The following is an 18,844-nucleotide window of genomic DNA, read 5'->3' as shown; positions in this document are numbered from 1 at the left end:
TCAACTCTAACATTGGTCCAATAAAAGATACTGCCTCTTAACTAAAACAGAAAATGCTGAGAAATTCAGAGTAAACATTGACATGCTAGTTGTAACTCACCTTATTTTGTTTAGTACCCAATTCACAGTGGCTAATTTTGCATCCACTATCTGCATGCAAAACAGGTTCCCTTTACACAAATGCTCTTTTAGCCCATTTTACCTTTTTAAAGGGTAAAGTAAAACAAAAACTAAATATGTACAACAAAATCAGAATCTTCAGAGAAGTGTGCCAACACAATAAGTTAGATTTTTTTCAAGGTCTCTTGGAAAAATGTTATTCCTTTAAAAAAAGGGGTGGTACAGATCAGGAACTACACTTGATCTGAGCCAACAAGAGGCCGAGAAGCGATGAGAATGAATCACTTGTCAAATTCTATATACCTACTGATGTATGAATCAGAGCCACCTCTGAGTTATTAGACCTAGAATGGTTCCTTTAGAACTTTGTGGATTTACTTGATTACATGTTGGAAAAAGAAGCACCATATTTACTTGCATAAAACACACATTTTCCCTCCAAACCAGCTCAGGGAAATTGGGTTGCACATTATATATGAGAGAGATAAATCCCCAGAGGTCCAGAAATTTGGTTGCAGGCTAAAGCAGTGACAGTGATAATCGTTGCAGGTCTGGGAGCCACAACAATTAATGCTGCCACTACTCCCCTGATTCCAAATTTCCAGAGCCCTGGGGAGCCCTCCAGCCAGCTGACATGGCCAGTCCCCACCCAGACCTACTGGAGAGCTCTGGACCTGGCATGTAGGATCATCTCATGGTTGAACCTAAAGCACAACCCCAGACCTAGTGCATAGGGTTGAATCCAGTATGCAGGGTCAGGCTGTGGCCCCAGCCCCAGATCAGACAGGTGCACAGAGTCAGTCTGCAGCCAAACCTGATACATGGGCCCAGACCCAGCATGTCAGATCACTTGACACATGGCTCCAGCATGTTAGATCAGGGACAAATGTGTGGGGCTGGCAACAGGCTCAGTAGTTTCTTAACTGCTGCTGCTCAATCACTTAACCAAGACAAAATTTCTTTTTCCTCATGCTGCCTTTTCAAAAACAGGGTGCATTATATTCTGATGAGAATATAATATATATTATATATATAATATACATGAGATAATATGGTACTCTGGCTATAACCAAACACTCCCTGTTTGTAGCTCAAGCACAATTTTACTGCTAAATTATACTCCCCTTACAAGTTAGGCTTATAATAGAAACTCTAATAAAGCAAGATTGCCAGGGACACTTAAGCCGAAGTTTCATAAAGGCTGATATTTACCAGGCTAACTTTCACTTCTGGCAACCTGGCATCAAGTCTTGACTTAGGACATAAGAAGAAAATGTCTGTTTATGGATACATTTCTATAACGGACTATGATATAACCTCTGGACTACTTGGCAAGACATAGCAGGCTCTGCTCAGGTCATGGAGTTCAACAGAAAGGCTATTTGTTTGTCAAGGAAAAAGTCAAAAGCCAGAAAAGATCTAGCATCACCCCTGGCCATGCTTGGTATTGATACATTCTTTCATTTACACTGGCAATGAACTAATTGTTAAATAGCTTTGTGTTTAAGCTCAGACTAAACCAGTGCCTTATGCATATACACACAGTACCAGCTGAATCATATTCAAAAGAAAACTACTGAAAAATGGATCCCAGTCAAGGCACCTGCATCCCTTCTGTTTGGACCCAGTACTACACTTCCCTATAAACATTTGTTCAACTTAGAATGATCTCTGTTGCAGCTTCCAAAGCCGTGTAAAAAACTGTAACCTGAGCACAAAGAAATCTTCCTGTTCTTTCTCTAGTTCAATTTTTGATATCTGGTCCGTAAGCCTGTTACAGCTTTGCAAATATTCACTTTCTCTACTCCTTTAAACTGTCAGTCTCTGAAAAATGACTTTCCCAGGCTCTCCTTATACTTTGAATTCCCTCATCTTTGCTTTAGACTACCTGCCTTTGCTGCTCTGTATATTGCCAGATACTCTGACATCCATCTTATAATCTAGTGCCTAAGATAGTATATGCTATTCCTTTTGTTTTAAATGGATATATTACCCAATTTATTCTCATATTCACAGAAATCTTTCCCCCCTGCCAAAATTAGGCTGTGTGTCTTAAAAGAGGGGAAGCTGATTTTTCTTAGCTGGAATACAAATATGCACACACTATACTCCAATGGCTCCTAAGGTGGCAGCCACTTGTCTCTTGCCCAACAAGCAGAAGGGATAGAGTCCCGTGTAACACCACAGCTGTAGCTCTTGGCTGTAGCCTGTGTATGAAAGAGCAATTGAGTCAGGGCAAGTGAGCTGCTGCATGTGGTCTGTAATATCTTGATGAGGCTTGTGGTGTGGTGGAAATATTCTGTTTCAGGAACTTATCTAAAGAACTATTAGTGAAGAGATAGTGAATTAGTGACAGTCTTGCTACTGCTCTTGCAAGGGTCTGGTGCCTAGCTTTGTTGCTGTTCTGCTGCACCAGGAAGTTGCTGCTGCCTCATCTCGACTGCCTCCTGGGGTGCCACACTCCCTTGATATTCTATGTTTCCAGAAAGAGTTACATCATGTCACACAGTTGACCACAACTCTGGAAAAAATAATTTCTTCTACATCCTGCCTTCTAAAAACATAATGCATCTTACTTGGAAGTGTGCGTTATACAAGAAAATGTGGTACTCTGCATCCTAAATTGAGTAAGACATCTGTCTGTCAGTGTTCATTAGAATCAAGCCTCTCTTTTTATGTAATGACCTGCCTCACAACTTCATATGATTTTTATATATTCCCCCTCTTCAACTTGATTATGTAGAACCAAGTTGAGAATCACCATAAAACCACATGGATGTCCTGTAGTCACTCTCCTAAACAGCTGTGTAACCAAGCACTTTCACAATAAATGTTGTATTTCAATACACTTGTTAACTTTAAAGACTTTGTGATGTCCAAGTACATTAAGTTGACTGCTTTAGCTCCTTGAAGTAATTAATTATGCTTTTTGTTAAGTGTCACATCCCCTTTGGAAAGCATGTTTGCTCAAATCTATTTGAACATTTCTGTGTTCAATAATTCTAAATATTCCCCCAATATGAAGCTGGACTTACAGACCTGTGTTTCCCTCAGTCTTCCGGGGTCACTTTTTCAATTATGGCTGTTACATTAGCTTGCTTCAAATGCAGAGTTAAAAAACTCCACTGTGTTTTAATTTATTCTCTTTTTATTAGAATTCTGGAACTTGGTCATTTGGTTTGGGGAACTAATTACATTTGCCCACTGAACAACACCCCTTACCTACGCCAAACCCATTCTATGTTACAATTCCTTTCTTTCTTATTTTCTAAGCCAAGCAGGGAAACTCCTAAAATTGTACCTTACCCTCCTTGTTCTCTGTAATCAATGATGAAAAACTTTTAACCTTCATAAAAGATCCACATTACTTGTCACTTTTTCCCCTCAATACCCTTCAAAGCACCAATGCATCCCACAGTTCTCATGAACTTTTCTTTTATGAATTTTTTTTGTCTTCACCTTTTTGGCCATCTTTTCATTTACAAAGCTGATATATTCTGAATCATATTATAAATCTATGGGGTAAATAGTGTAGGAAAAGCAGCCCTTTCTTGTGCTTTTTCTGTTTTCTTCTTATTTTATACTTCCCTGCCTTTCACTGGCCATAAAACAGTAGGATTACTTCCTACTGAAAAGTAACTGATTTTGAGGCAATTTTATGAGTGCCTCTCTTTGTTCCGTTTTATGAATCAGTAATCTGATCTCTAAATGGAGAAAATCCATGCCTTTTCACATACAGCAAATAGTAGTTAAGGAACACTAGAAGAACAAAAATTATATTTCTATAATGACATCAATTAAAGTCATACAAATTTAATAAGCCCTGCTTTTAATTCTGACTGAGGCCTAAATCTCAATTCTAGCATTATTTGTCATAGCTCATCCAGTTTTCTGGATGAGCAACCTTCTCCAATTTGTCCTCAGGTTAATTTCTTGGCTATGGATGCTGGACCCTTTTGAGGCTTTTGGTGCTACCAGATCCATTTCTCCACTCCTGGTGAACACTTACCCAAGAAGGTCACTTTGTATAACCAGGAAGTTGATGTCATGCAGTCATTTGTGTGGTGGATAAAATTATGAGAACCACTTTAATCAAGAACAAAATTACTGCTGTCCTGCACTGTGACTGGATGAAAGCATTTGCTTGTATTATAATTTAGGACTTGCAGTGATGTGCATTTAAGCTCAATATCAGGTTTTTATCATCATTGTGGGGAAAGGGAGGTTTCCCTTTACAGTACTGTATGCTTCCCATAAACCTTTAAAAACTCACTGAACCCATTCTTCCTATAAAAAATGGTTTGCATTGAAATTCTCCCTTTACCTGTTGTAGAAAACACAGTTAAGCAATTTTTAAAACCCGATTAAATAATGTTCTCTTTATATTTGTTAAAAAGCCTAACGTAGTTTCTATTAGGGTAGCCAGCTTCTCTGGAAAAAACCTGGCTAAAGCAGCAGGGGGATTCTATCTTTATTTTGTTGGCAATTCTGTCTGTATGAGAATAGGGCCTGAAGGCACTGTATTATTTTGATAGAAACAACAGCATAAGACAGTGGCAGTGAACTCAAGCCTCAGTCCCTGCCTTAAAAACTGACTGAGTATGAGCAAAGGCAATTTAACACACGCTAGGTGCGTCTACACAAGATGTTTACTGCGGAGTTGTCTAATTAGCTCCACAATAAACATCTCACATCTATACGTGCAGGGCTGTTAGGAGGGAAGAAGGTAATTAGCTCAGCAGCAGATTCGTACTTGTAAATACAAGTATTCTCCTTTGGAGTCTTCTACTCCACAGCAATGCATATGTAGATGCTGAAGGGGCTGACTTGGGCAAAAGGGTGCTTCAGTGCAGAAGCTGCCTGATGGCTAGCCCCGCACTGGGGCACCCTCGTGTCCCAGCCAGCCCCTCCACAGCACATTGAGTCGAGTCAGAGCAGCCCTGGGCTGGGAAGCAGAGCAGGCTTGGGCACTCCGCCAGCTGGGGCTGCTCCAGACCAGTGTAACCTGCTGTGGTCCCCAGCACACCTGCAAATGGCCCGCGAGCAATAAACTCCAGCACTATATTCGCCAGAGTTTACTGCTTCATGTTAACTGCGTGTGTAGATGCACCCACTGCGAAGCCTGTGGTCAACGATGCAGCATGATCTAAAAAAAGCACTTCACTAAGAGACCTTCTGACTTTTAATCCAACCTGTCATACCCTGGCTTAGCTAAAATGCTTTAAATTTCCCACTATAGTTTCGCAAACTGTAAAATAAAGATATGTATAGAGGTGGGTACTACTGACCTGGGCAGGTGGGAGAAGGGAGTAAAAATGGAAGTTAATTTGTCATTTTGAGGATTCCCAGGCAGAACATCTGTAATAGGGCTCCTTCCCAGGCTAAGACTGATAAAGAAGTTGCTTACAACCCTGTGGAAGGCAAGGCTGACTGGATTTGAGAGAGTGGTTGGAAAAGTCTTCTCTAGTATCACAAAAATACCATTCTGACGCAAATCCAAGATTACTCTGATTTTAAGATGGACCCCCAATGATTAGATTCTATACATGGAGAATTTGTAAAGTTTTATAATTTTCCATGTAACAATATCTAATTATTGGAAGGTTATCTTAAATTTGTTCCCTTGCATTACAGCAGTGAAAGCAGTGATGGGGGCAGGCAGTGGAGAAGGCAGTAGAGGGGAAAGCAGTAAGGAGCCAGTGGTGGGGAAATCAAGCAGTCCAACCTCTGCCCCTTCACTCCCCCACTTTACTCCCTTGCTGCCTGCTCCCCCTGCAGGCACTTACCTTCCTTATGAGCACACCATAGGCAGAGGGAGAAAAATTTTGGCAGGGGCTGAGCGCACATGCGCATGTGCACGTGCAGCCCACCCCCCCCAGGCAGGAAAGTCTGCAGGGGAAGGGGCAGGGGGAGGGGAAACTGCTGGGGGGGAGGCAGGGGAGAAGTAAAGGAGTGGCTGGGGTGGGGACTGGGCAGGAATCTGGAGGGAGCTGAGCTGAACCGGTCCCCGGATTGGCGCCAGGGCCTGCACCTGCGCAGTTGCCCCTTCCCCCGATCCTGGGGTTGATGCCTGGTGCCCCCCACACCAACAAATCTGCCACCCCCCAGCCCTGGCTGCCTCCCTGCAGCAGCCCTGGCCCCACATTGCCTGGGGGGGCCTGGAGCCAGGGACCGGAGAGGGGCCAGCCTCGGCTGCACTGCTGGACCGGAGCCCCCAGGATTTCCACGCCTGCCCCAATTCAAACGGGGGATGAAACCATGGCTTGTCCAGGGGGTGCAAGGAGTGGGGTGGCAGCTCCCACTGCTGCATGCATCCTGGGAGCCATGGGGGGCACGTGCCCCCAGATCTGTGCAGTGCAGGGCAGGCTGCCACTGTGGTCTGGGTTGCGTTTGAGGTGGGCGGCAGTGATACTGGGACAGGGGTCGGGTGGGTTATGGTGAATTTTGGGGTGGCTGCACCACCCCCCCCCCAACAGCCTCCTCCCAGAGCCGCTGCAGCCCTAGCCCCAGCTCACAGTGGCAGCCTGCCCTGTCCTGCATAGATCCAGGTGCACGCGCCCCCCATGCTTCCCAGGGTATAGCAGCAGGAGCCGTGCCTCGCGGAGGAGCCACTCACAGCTCAGTCCCCACCCAGCCAGCTGTGCAGTTCCTGCCCCTCCCCTAGCCCCAGTCCAACTCCCTCCCCACCCCTGCTGCAGCCACTGGAAGCCCTCAGCCAGGGTGCCTTGTGGCCCTACCACTGCCCCACATTTGGGGGGGTTAAGCCCCATTAGCCCCTCCCTTCCGCTGTCTATAGAGTATACCTCCTGGCCTCTTCCCTCCCCGGTATCAGGCCCTCCACCACCCTGCGTACTCTCATTCTGGATCTGGCAAGCTCTGGCCGCACTCCAGCCTGGGGCATGGAGCACGTGCTTGTTCCAGCCCCAGCTCAGCCAGTAACAGCAGCTCTAGCCCAGGGGGACTGAGGTTATAGGGGGAGGCAGAGGGAGTGGGGAGGCAGGTGGCTGCTGCAGCTCCAGTCTTGTTCCCAAGATGAAGGACTATTCTCCCCAGGTTAAATGGGGAAAAAAACCCTCGTCTTGGATTCAAGTAAATATGGTACATGATCTTAGTGAACAGCAAATGGTGGATTTAGAGTGCAAATTCATTCCTGTACCTTTAAGGAAGCTATGGCTACTGAAAAAATTTAATTATCACATAAACTGGTAACATTTTCAAGTGGTTTTCAAAAGTGAGGAAAGCACTTAAGAGCCTAACTCGCACTGAAAGTCAATGGGACTTTGGTTGCTCTGTGCCACGTTACTTTTACAAATTTTACAATAAAGCCTGGGGCAGCATATGGTTTCTCCATTGTGGCCTGCAATTGGAATTGTGGCTATCAGTGAAATGTACAACCTTGCAGGATATTTCACTGTTTATTACATTTTTGTTTTCTCAATATTTTTTTTTCTTTTCATCAAGCAAATTTACTGTTATCAGTTTGGTCCCTTCCAGTCACCCAGTCCTCCTTATAGTATACCAATTTATCTAATGCAAAATGAGCTCAATGAGGTTGAATTATTTCTTGTAAAGTACTATGAAGACTTCAAGTACAAGGTAAGTGATAAGTGTTATGAAATACAGGCCAAGCACCCTGGCTGAAAGAAATGAAAATATGCAACTATAACAGCCTCCAAGTCCACAGAGAGAATTAACCCTTCACAGAAGAGACACAGTGGGCATGTCTACAGGAGATGCTAAATGCACAGTAGACTAATTCTACTACGCATTAGCATGACATGACAAAAGCCATGCTAATACACCAATCTAGAGTAGAATTAATCTATTGTGCATTAGTGTCAATAAAAGACTGTGCTGGCGCTACTGCACAGTAGCACTGGTACTATGCATTGAGTTAGTACCTGTTATTACAGGTCCTAAACGTAATGCGCAGCAACAACGGTGTATTAATGCATGTGTAGATGTGCCTAGTGAATCACAGAATAAAAACTGAAACTCCATTCAATAGTATTTGATGCAAGATTTTAGATGCCTTGGAGAGACAAGGTGTGGTAGCAGTCCTCTCTGATATCAATTCTTACACAACTAAATAATTAGAGTGCACAGGATTAAATTTAGGTTGGAGACTAGGAAGGACTTTCTGGCTATGGAGGGCAGTCAAGCACTGAAACAGGCTACTTTTGAAAGCTGTCAAATCTCCATCCCTGGAAATTTTCAAGAGTATGTTAGATGGACAGTTGGCTGGCATAGTTTAGTCAAGGATGATCCTGCCTTGAGCAGGAGGATGGACTAGATGGCCTTATGAGGTCCCCCCAACCTACTTTCCTATCATCCTAGATCATAGTATCTTTCTAAAAATGTTACTTAATATAAAGATTAATGGAAACTGTTTAGTCATGTTTTCCATGAATTCTGAGTACAGAGGACATGTCATGACAATGAGGTATTTGAAAAGCCTACTTTGTATAGAGTCATTTAGGCCCATTAAAAATGTGTTCGACATGTCAGACTGAATGTAATGTTATTTTCCCATTAAAAGTTTTAAAATATATTACTGGTGCATGTAAATTTATAAGAAATTAGACTTAAAAAGTGATATTTTAAATATATTTCAACATGTATTTATTTTGTAAGAGCAAAATGCAATCTCTTCTCTTTAAAATTAAGCAGGAAATAGATTTTTTTATGGACATATATTGTGCAGAAACAATTATCAGGACTTTAAAAATATTGGCAGAAGACAGGGGAGAGTAGCACCTGATAGACTAGGTCAGAGACATAGGCTGTTGCTTATGAAAACTTATTTCATCACAAATATTGTGTGATCAAGACAGAAACCAGAACACATAAGTGGGTACTTTAATAATGCCTGACACTCAATGCATACAATTTTTAGTATAACCAATGCAGCTCTCTTGAAGAGACAGGAGTGTTCTTACATAAATTTAATTGCACTATCGAATTAAGATGAAAAAACTCTATACGCTGAGACATGAATTAATGAATTCAAACATGAATTAATTCTTCCCAAACATGAATTAATTCTTCCCAACACTGTTTAGCACCTTTGGAGTGTGCATCAAACCATTTGTTTGTTTCTTTAAATATTTATCAAGACAAAAATTGCAGTTATACTCATTTGGTCCTGCATGTCATAAAACCAACAACTAAGTACTAGTGTTTGAGGGGAAAAAGAATCTTGACCCTCACTTGCTGTTTCATCCTACTGGCCCAAACACCATGACAATAATAGAAACAGATAATATCCTAATGTTGGGAAAAGCCCTACTTGTTTCATAGGCATTGCTTAGCACTCAGAGCATGGAAGTGGAAAACTAGGGGCAACCACAAAGAAAAGAATGACAATGCTTCAAAGCAACTGGCCAGGAGCTTCAAAATCTAGATCACAACATATGTTCATTGCCCAGAGTGGATAGGTAAAATCAGGGAAACCTGTACAAGGACTATAGTAGTACAACAACAGGGCAATGTATAGGCCCAAGGAAGAGTAGTCTGTGCCCAAAAGCTTGTCTAACCTCTCTCACAATAATACAGCTTGTTCAAAAAGAGGCATCACAAAGGAACCCTAGCCCCTAATAAGTAATCACATTTAACATCTATTCACAGATAAGGACTTTATCCAGCAAAGACATACATGTAGCCAAATTTACACACTATTAATAATCCCACACAAATCAATGGTCAGCTCATGCTATGTTAAGTAAAGTATGTATATAAGTCAGGGACCTGTACTGTAGCTTTTTGTACTGTGACTACCACCATAATATTTGAGCACTTATTTACCCCACTGTCTGTAACATAAGTAGGGACATACTGAAATCGAGGAGGCAGGCGAGGGATTTTGTGGGCTGATCGCAGTGGCACCTGCCATCATTTTAGTGGGTTTTTTTGCAGTTATGCTTCCTCCAATGCTGCTGAATGGCCAAGGGGTCTCAACGGTGGCCCTACCCCTCACTGCTGATTGGCTGAGAGGGCTGCAATTCATGCAGTTCCACCCCTTGTCACTGATTGGCAGAGAGGGGCAGGGCCACATAATTGGTCACCTTCTCGGCCAATCAGTGGTGAGAGGGAAGAGAGGGTGGTCCCCATCTGGCTCCCTTTCTGTGTGCCAGCAGCCATGAAAACTGCTGGCTCCCACTGCGGAGTCAAAATTTTATTTTCAGTAAGTTTTTTTTCCAGTGATTCCATCAAAAATCACAGGGAATGGTGCGTTTCGCAGAAACTGCCCCAAATCACAAGTTCCATGAAAAACACAAAACTGAGATTTAAGGTGGTCCCTAAACATCAAAGTAGTATACAAGTATAAATACTGCTAGTGGTAGATGAACCTAAACATTTCAGTCATTCTATTAGAAATCTTTTACTATTAAAAAGTTAGTTAGATTTTTCCCCTAAATTAAAAACAGTCTAACTAGCTCTTTACCTGGTCAAAATCCAAGGTCAGGGGAAGAACCCAGAAACTGTCAACTTTTTTTCTCGTTTTTGTCAAAACATAAAATTCTGATTAACTATGTAGAATCACTAATGAACCTGACTGGATGAGAAATCATGCAAGTTTGCCTCCGTCTGGCTGCATGAGGTCATTTACCTTTCACAAACAACAGGCCTAGATTCATTCAGGACCGGTCCCAGTGATGAGCATGGCTGCCGTGGGGGAGGAGCTATAGGAATGCTAGGATCCAAGCAGCTTGGTTTCCGATGAAGAGTCTCCTGGGCTAGCATGGCTGCAGAGACTTCACTGTCCATAGGACAGGACCCAGCTTTGCCATGGCTGACAACTGGTGGAATTTCAGGCCCTACTGCACCCTGGAGGGCCAGCTCTGCAGTGGCTTGTTCAACCTCCATCGTTGGTGACGATGGAGGTGACAGTCGGGGCTTGCGTTTGGTAGATGCTCCAGACAGCAGCTTCAGCAACCCTTTCTTTTCCTTCTGTAAAACAAAAAGTCTAAATTACATTCATTTTAAAACAGAGGTTACTTGGCAGACAAAGAGCTTTGGATGAATGGCCATTTTGATCTCAGAGAATTAAGTAAACAAGGATGGATAAGTCAGACCTCCACAAAGCATCATTTATATTAAATAAGCCAAGCAGTCCAATATGTAATTCTCATTTAATAAAGCAAATATAGTGAGAGAATGAAATCTCTTCCTAACTTCTGTAGCAAGACAGTGGTAATAATGTATATTTTAAAAATTATAATAAAAAAAACCCACCTGTGCTGCAAGGCTACATGTGTACAATCTAGTTACAATCAGCAGGACTGTAAATGGGCTACACTCCTTCATATAATGGAGAGAGAGCCCAGCCATGAAGACTGCCTTTAAGGTCAACTACTGTAGTCCACAAAGTAGGTAAGAGGGTGAACAGAGCATGTTGGGACACATTGAGTGATAGCCATGAGAGACTTGAGGTTTTGGTTATAGGGGTGCCTTCTCTGGAAATGAACACAGATTCATCTCAAACGGAGAAAGGAGGGCTTTTTGCCCTGGAGCCTTTGATTTGATTAAGAAGTCTCTTATCTATCCACCTTCGACCACTCCCCACACTCCCACACACATGCAGGCAGACAAGTAAGGATTTGAACGGTACAGCAAAAATTTGCCAATGGGGAAATTGTTTAAATTTTGTTGCCCTGCTACAGAGGAGAATTGTAAACATGCTTTTTGCCTGTTCAGGCAGGATCCCCTGAAGACTATTTCTCAGCCTAAAGAGACATATTCTTAAGTGGCCTTTGTACATTTTCAAATTTTAAAGGGCGCTTCTTACACAAACCCTTTGACCGAGTAAGTTTATTGCTTATGAGAGGTGCCAGATTGTAAGCCCTGAAGACAGAAATAAGCTATTAAACCACAGAACCAATCAAGCAAAAGCAATGAAAGATTTAGTCCTGGGCTGGTCTGAAATGGAACTGATGAACTGAGAATGAAAAATTCTTCATCCCATTTCCAATACTGCCAATAAATTAAAAAAATTATAACATCAAGAAAAACCTATCCTGTATGAACTGCTATCAATTGAACAGAGAAGAAGAATGAATCTTGAGAAATGAACATACTCTAAATATTAGCCTCATTAACTCCGCGCCCCTGGAAAAAGCAGATGGTCAAAAAACACCACCTAAAAAATGTCAATCTAACTTCAGTTGGCGGCAACCAAAGTCATTACGTGAATGTACAGCCCCTGGCATCTCAACTTAAAGGTATGCAACAAAAGTGATTAAAAGGTAGAAGAGAGCCTGTAGGGAAAAATTAAAACAACAACATATGTGCAGCTTGGATAAGGAGTGACCAGAGGGAAGATATATGTCTACATGTACTTGATGAACAAATATCTGGGAGTTAGAGGACGCTATCAAAGGGGATTTAAAATCACAATTATACTACAACCTAAGGGAAAATTTAGATTTTTTTCTTTAAAATAGTCTAATGGGAAGATCTGTTAGGCAGGAATAAACTCCTTTCTGCCTAACAGAGGGGAAAGAAAAAAAACTCAAATCCAACTTCCCTGTAGCCAGGTAAACACCATTTACACAGCTGTAGTTAGCTGTGTAACTAGCTTTTGGCCCACTTATGCAGATTTTAGCTCTCACCCCCTCTTGCACAACTCACTTTACCCTTCTGAGCATGCTCAAAAGGGATCCACTTCAGTCACATATACTCCATTGCAATACAACTCTACTGGGACAGTACATAAACCAAATGCAAGTCCCTGAACTGTTAGTTGCAAAAAGAAACATAACAAATTGGTGGGAAGAGTACAAGGAAGACCCTTCCACCTTTTAGTCTAATAATATAGTGCTGTGGTTCTCAGCTTTGACTCAAAGTGCCCCCTGGAAAATGCCAGCTCTCAGCTTTTGCTTGTTTTTTGGCTATGGAAAAATAATAGAGCAATTCCATTGTTGCAAAGAACTCAGAAAAACCACAACAGGGCAGGACTGTTTTGACACCCTGGAAAGGTTTCTCTGTAAATCACGCCGGAAGTACCCCCTACAACGGTTCCTTTAATGTTTTTCATTTCGCCGCCCCCTACCCACACCAACCCAATTGGTTTTAAATATGCTGTGGTTTTCACTTCCCCAGTGATTAGCAGCAAACGACCCAGCTGGTAGAGCCCCTCTGCCAATCAGAGGTGGGAGGAATGGCAAGCAGCAAAATAAAAAGCATTAAAGGAGCTGCTGTAGGGGGTACTTCTGGCATAATTTACAGAGATCCCTAGCCATGGATTCCTGTTTGAAATCTCTGGCTTTATCTTGCACATTGTACATAGATATTTGCAACCTACCTACTAATATTGTGCAGAACCTGGTGGAGAATCACTGGCCTAGTGGCTAGGGCTCAGGGAGGAGACCCGGATTCCAAGCCCTGCTGACCTAGAGGGGGTTTAAGACTGTACCTCCTATCTCCCAGCAAAATGCCCTTCATAACCATGCCATGGGGTAACCATTGCCCATAGTAATGTCCAACTCCAGACCTTGTTGGAGATGGCCAAATGGACAAGAGCAAAAGACATGGCTCAGTGAAGTAAGTGCTGCCCTGGAAGAGATGAGGTCCTGGGATCTGGCCTGGCTGCTACCCTTATTGAAGCAGAAGTTATTCAACTGCTATCTGCTTTATCCAATGACAATTTAATGCAAATTGTGGAAGCACCATTGGAGACAGGTATAGGAACCAGGTCCCAGGCCCCCTTCCCTTCCAGTGCAGTATTAATCTAACAGAACAAGGCTCCCTCTGGCTTGCTCTTCTTCCACCCTACATCTCTCTCCTGTTGGCTGCACAGTGAATTACCTTCAATAGGTAGTGGTGGAGGGTGATCTTGGTCCTGCCTAATCCACAGCCTCATTGTTTAGATGCTGTGCTGAAAAGTAGGAGATGCAGGTTCAAACCCACTTTGGGTGAGGAGAGGCCTTGAGAACCTGGGTCTCCCATTCCCTGAGCAAATGGTTTAACACAGGGGTTTTCAACCTTTTAAAGTAAGTGTACCCCTGGCAGCCCCCTTTTTAGTAAGCGTACCCTGGCGGGGGTACTTAAATATTCATTTCACTTTCTTCACTTGTGCAATACATGGTCCCATAAACTTATGCCTACAGACCTGCCTACCAGTTTAAAGAAGTCCACTGATACAGAGTTAGTGATCACACTTGTTTCTGAAGCATTCAGGAGTCAAACTGCAGCTTCAGAAAGAGATGAATGGAATATGTACAAGTCCAACAGCAGAGCTTCTTAACCCTCTGACATGCACAGCCGACCTTTCTAATTTTGCTGTCATTAGCATGGGTAGCCCAGTCTATCCCACACAAAGAGCAACCCAACATGCAGCATCCACAAAGATGTATTTTGTTTTCAGAGTCAAGAATGTTCTCATCCAAAATTACAGCCACATAATTGAATATCTGACTTGCAGAATCTCCTGCAAAACCCTAGTGTTTTGTTACCCTTAGAGAATACAGAGAGATGACTCTGAGCCTACTTAGGAAGTGCACATGACAGCAGTGAGATGCTACCTGGGAGGTAAATAAAAAACCATGCCTACCTTTCCATCAGGTTTACTGACTGCAGGGTTCCCACCAACTGCTAAAGCATTTTCAGGAGAAGAAGGAGCCCCAGGGTGAACAGTTCCAGTTCTCCCACTCATGTCTCCATCTAGAGATGCAGAAGCGACACTGGGAGAGTTTAAAGAAGCAGTTGCACAAGCCAGTGGAACATTTGCCCGGTTCATGTTCACAGCAGTGACATAAGCAGCAGTGTTTGGGAGCTGAGGCTGGAGCTGCTGGGGAGCAACAGAATGGTGGGGGATGATCACAGCTGTAGGGATAAGACATGTTGAACTTTGAGCTTGTATTGGCATCACTGCTGCTGTTGGTCTTTCTTGGCTGTGTACTGCAACTAGGATAAAGGGAAGAAATGTGAGGGGAAGTATCATTTCCCAAGGCATGTACACATCTCAGTTACTGTGTTATAAAAAGAATTAAAACCACACACCTTCCTTCCCACCACCCAGCTTCCAACCCAGATCACTATACTAGTACATCTGGGTGAAATGACAGAGCATCTCAGGTGATCAGATAGGAACATAAAAGAACTAGTCCAAACCTGGCAATCTACTACCACTGTGCTGGCTGACATCAGAAACTGTATAGGAAGAATGATAACGCGACATCTAGCAAAGATGTACCTGAAATGCTGAGTATTCCTAAACTACAAATGGCAAGATAGTGTCATGATATCTAAGTTACCTTGAGAGCCAGAAGCAGTCTAGCTGCAACAGCATGGAGTTCCTTGAAGATGGACTCATTTAGCCTTATTTTCAGCCACACAGCCTATGTTTACAGGGCTACAGTACTTTCAGTATCCAAGCTAAATCAGGCATATCTACATAACACTATAGTTTTCAATGCAGACATATCACCTAGCAAATAAACTAAACCAGAACACAGTCATTCCAATAGAGCACAGCCTCCCTTCCTCAGCATTGTGAATCTTAAGGTCAAGATGGTGGCAACTTTTCAGAGGTTGGCTGACATTTGTACCAAATGCCTAGCTGCTCTAATGTTTCAGAAGCTAATGATATTTTGAGGCTACCTGTGGAGACACGTTTTCAAAATCATGGATTCAAACCTACCAGCATTTGCTTTCCTAGTTCCCCTCTTTCTCATATGCCCAATTTGGGCAGACCACAGCAACACTATAACAGTTAGCTCTCCCCCAACCAAGATTCAGAGATCTAATACAACTCTCCAAGTAGGGGAGTAGAGAAGGAGCCAGAGAACTTCTCTTTTGTTTAGGAAAGGAACTGCTGCTAAATGACATGAATATTTTTGCAGCTCTCACTTGAACAAACATTATCTACCTCTGAGTAATCTAAACATTTCTGTGAGGAAGTTTGAGAGAGACAAGACCTGGTCTAGACTGTGCAACAACATGGACTGATGAGTTGGACTGATATTTCTGCATTTCATTTGTGTGAGAACAGTAAGTGATCCAGCCATTCCAGACAGGTGTATTAAAGTTTTAGAAATGTTCTGGTTCTGTTAAAAAGTCAATCCACAGTATCTGCCTCTGACCACTTGTGTCTGTCAGGTTCACAGATGGACTACATTCAGTATCAAGCACTAGTGTTTTTTTACCTGTTCTAACAGCATTGCGAGCCTGGTTGACTGTCATTTGACCTGTCATATGCATAAGAACCTTGGTTTGTGGGCTTGTTTGGATGTGTGCCGCAGAAACCACAGCAGTTGGCACCACACTGGAATTCGCTGCCACACCATTGCCCTGAAGTTTCTGTGATGGTCCACTAGCTGCAGAAGGGCTGACCATGGTTACCACTCGTCCTGTCTGGCCAGAAGTGGATACGGGGACTTTTGCCTGGGAAGCACTTGTCACTGTCCTGCAAAAAATTAACACACCTTTTGCTACAGTATATATTTTTAAAAACCCAGCAACTACTCTTCAGTAAAAAGTATTGTTTTTCATATCATCGCCTGATTTTAGGATTAAGTGTAACAAAACGATAATAGTGAGCAACTAGAAGTTCAATTATTCAGAGTTCTGTATAAAAGAAATCATACCTTGTGACTGGTGCCACATAATTTCCAGGGAAAACCCCAATCTTGCTTGTATGCATGGATGTTCCTTTGAACCAGCCATCCTGGCAACGTTCAAACACTAAAAACATCTCCCCCTTTCGCAGTTCCAGTTCGTCTTCTTTGCGGGGAGTGTATGGGTATATAGCAATATATCTGGAAGAAAGGAAAGCAAGCAACTTTCCATATATAATAGTTAAATATGCAGGAACAAAATCACTTTCACTCTTCTGGATGGCTGAGAGTTCAGCATGAAGAGAAACAAGTAAAGCATGGTAGAAACGATAAAGTGTTGGCATATCACAAATATAAGAAGTGTCCATTCCAGAGAAGGGCATGCCATCACATTTTTCTGCAATTGCTAAAAGTAATATAAAGGAAAATATGACTCCTGAATTTTAAAACAAGTTCACCAACAAGGAAAACTGAGCATCCTATTAAAAATAAGTTACATCAAAATAAAAAATAATTGTCAATACTTAATTTTTTGTTCATTAACTATAGTGTTTTTCTGTGGGCTTTTTGGCTTTTACATTCTTCTCCATTGTTGTCTCATGGCAGTTCCTCCTTTCTGAAAAAATTTACACTTAGGAATAAAAGACCAGATTAAAAACAAGTCAAATACTTCTGATTTAACTTTTTTTCTTTTTAAGCAGGAAAATTGGGACCCTCCTGCACAATTAAAACACTGCAGGGAGACATGTCACCTTGCTGGTAGTTGAGGTCAGTGGACTGACTGAGTGGCTGCTGTTTCACTTTTCAAATACTTCTTTTCCAGCATAAGTAACAGCATAGTGCAGTAACTCAGGAGTCATGGTGGGAGGTCAACATCTCCTCTCCTTCTCTGTTTTTCTTTTTAAATAAGAAGTTCTTTACGAATTCCAAGCTTCACTTTTTAACTATAAAAATAAAACTGAGAAGGCTCTACAATTCTGTGCTAGCACTGGCACAGGCATTTTTCATTAAGGTAGAATTTCTTACTGCCATTTCAGTGTTCAGTGCCCTGCAATAGTTTAAAATTACGTTCAAAGCATTTTTTAACTTTAAAATGCATGTTTATATTAGACATGTGGAAAATAACATCTATAAACAATGGAAAGCGTTTCCTAAAAAAAAAAAAAAAAAAATTCAACAGTCCTTCCTGTGCAGAACTCTCCAGTGCTTCCTTTTTCAAAATAGAGCTCATCTTTTCATGAACTGGAAAGTCAACCGATCTTTCTGCTCTCTCTTTCCCCTCATTTGCCTTTCCCTCCCAGGGAAATGCAGGCTTTACAAAACCTTCTCTATTTGGGCAGAATTGGCCCTTTGTCCACTGACTGCAAGGGAAGACAGTATTTTTTTGTTCCTCCTGTCTTCTATATCATCAACCCTTTGCTGTTCCTTCCTGCTCAGCAGTCCCACACCTGCAAAATTTTTACTCCAGAATCTTTACTAAGTTATGCTCAGTTGGGTGCCTATATTGAAGGCTCAGCATCCTTTACAATATCTGCAATGGTGCTTCAGAGGCACAACTACAGAAAGTCAATCTAAGGAAATAACACATGGAGAACAAAAGACTTCAGAATGGACATGACTTGTGAACAGCCTACACAGAGACAATCAAAAAGATAAGGACAAAATAACTAAAGGTGTGAAGTTAATGCACGGAAGTTCAAGTACATTAAACCCCTGGGCAGAGGCAGCTTAATGTGCTTTAACTGACATGCAGTAACTTCACAGCTTTAGTTAATTTGTCAGCTTTCCTGAGTAACCCCATATAGCAAACCCTTAAAATATCTTGGCAAGAGTAACTGGCACAAACAAGGAACTGGATTAATTGCTCTGTAGAATTCTCTGCAACAACAATTCATCTGTAGTAGTGTCAAAGGCTGTGGACAGGAGTTTGTGCATTTTTCCCAGCACAAAAAGAGAGCATACAGCCATTCATGCAGTTTTTGCAGAAAAGAATTGGCTCTTCCATTAAAAAATGAGAGCCCTTCTTCCAATGAGGAAGATTACTTGTACACCCCCCTCTCACCCCTTTTTTCAGCTGCAAATTTCCAGTGCTGGAACTGAACACTTGACCCTATCCAAAGAAACTGATGCAAAGGATTCTAAGATGTACCTGCAAAAGGGGTGGGTGG

The 18,844-nt window shown here is 42.3% G+C and overlaps 1 protein-coding gene across 1 annotated transcript in view; it reads right to left on the bottom strand.

Moving 5' to 3' along the window:
* Window positions 1-18,844, bottom strand: part of SH3RF1 (SH3 domain containing ring finger 1) — a 156,190-nt gene that overhangs the window by 3,582 nt on the left and 133,764 nt on the right. Inside the window, exons 8-11 of the mRNA XM_014594095.3 lie at window positions 16,707-16,877; window positions 16,266-16,525; window positions 14,672-15,024; window positions 10,730-11,070 (exon numbers count right to left, since the gene is read on the bottom strand). Of these exons, the coding sequence (XP_014449581.1) occupies window positions 10,730-11,070; window positions 14,672-15,024; window positions 16,266-16,525; window positions 16,707-16,877 (1,125 nt within the window). The remainder of the gene's footprint in view (window positions 1-10,729; window positions 11,071-14,671; window positions 15,025-16,265; window positions 16,526-16,706; window positions 16,878-18,844) is intronic.

This window comes from Alligator mississippiensis, chromosome 2 (genome assembly GCF_030867095.1).
Source record: "Alligator mississippiensis isolate rAllMis1 chromosome 2, rAllMis1, whole genome shotgun sequence".
Taxonomy (NCBI): Eukaryota; Metazoa; Chordata; order Crocodylia; family Alligatoridae; genus Alligator; species Alligator mississippiensis.
The sequence above is the reverse complement of the archived record's forward strand: the minus strand, read 5'-3'. Positions and strand labels throughout refer to the sequence as shown.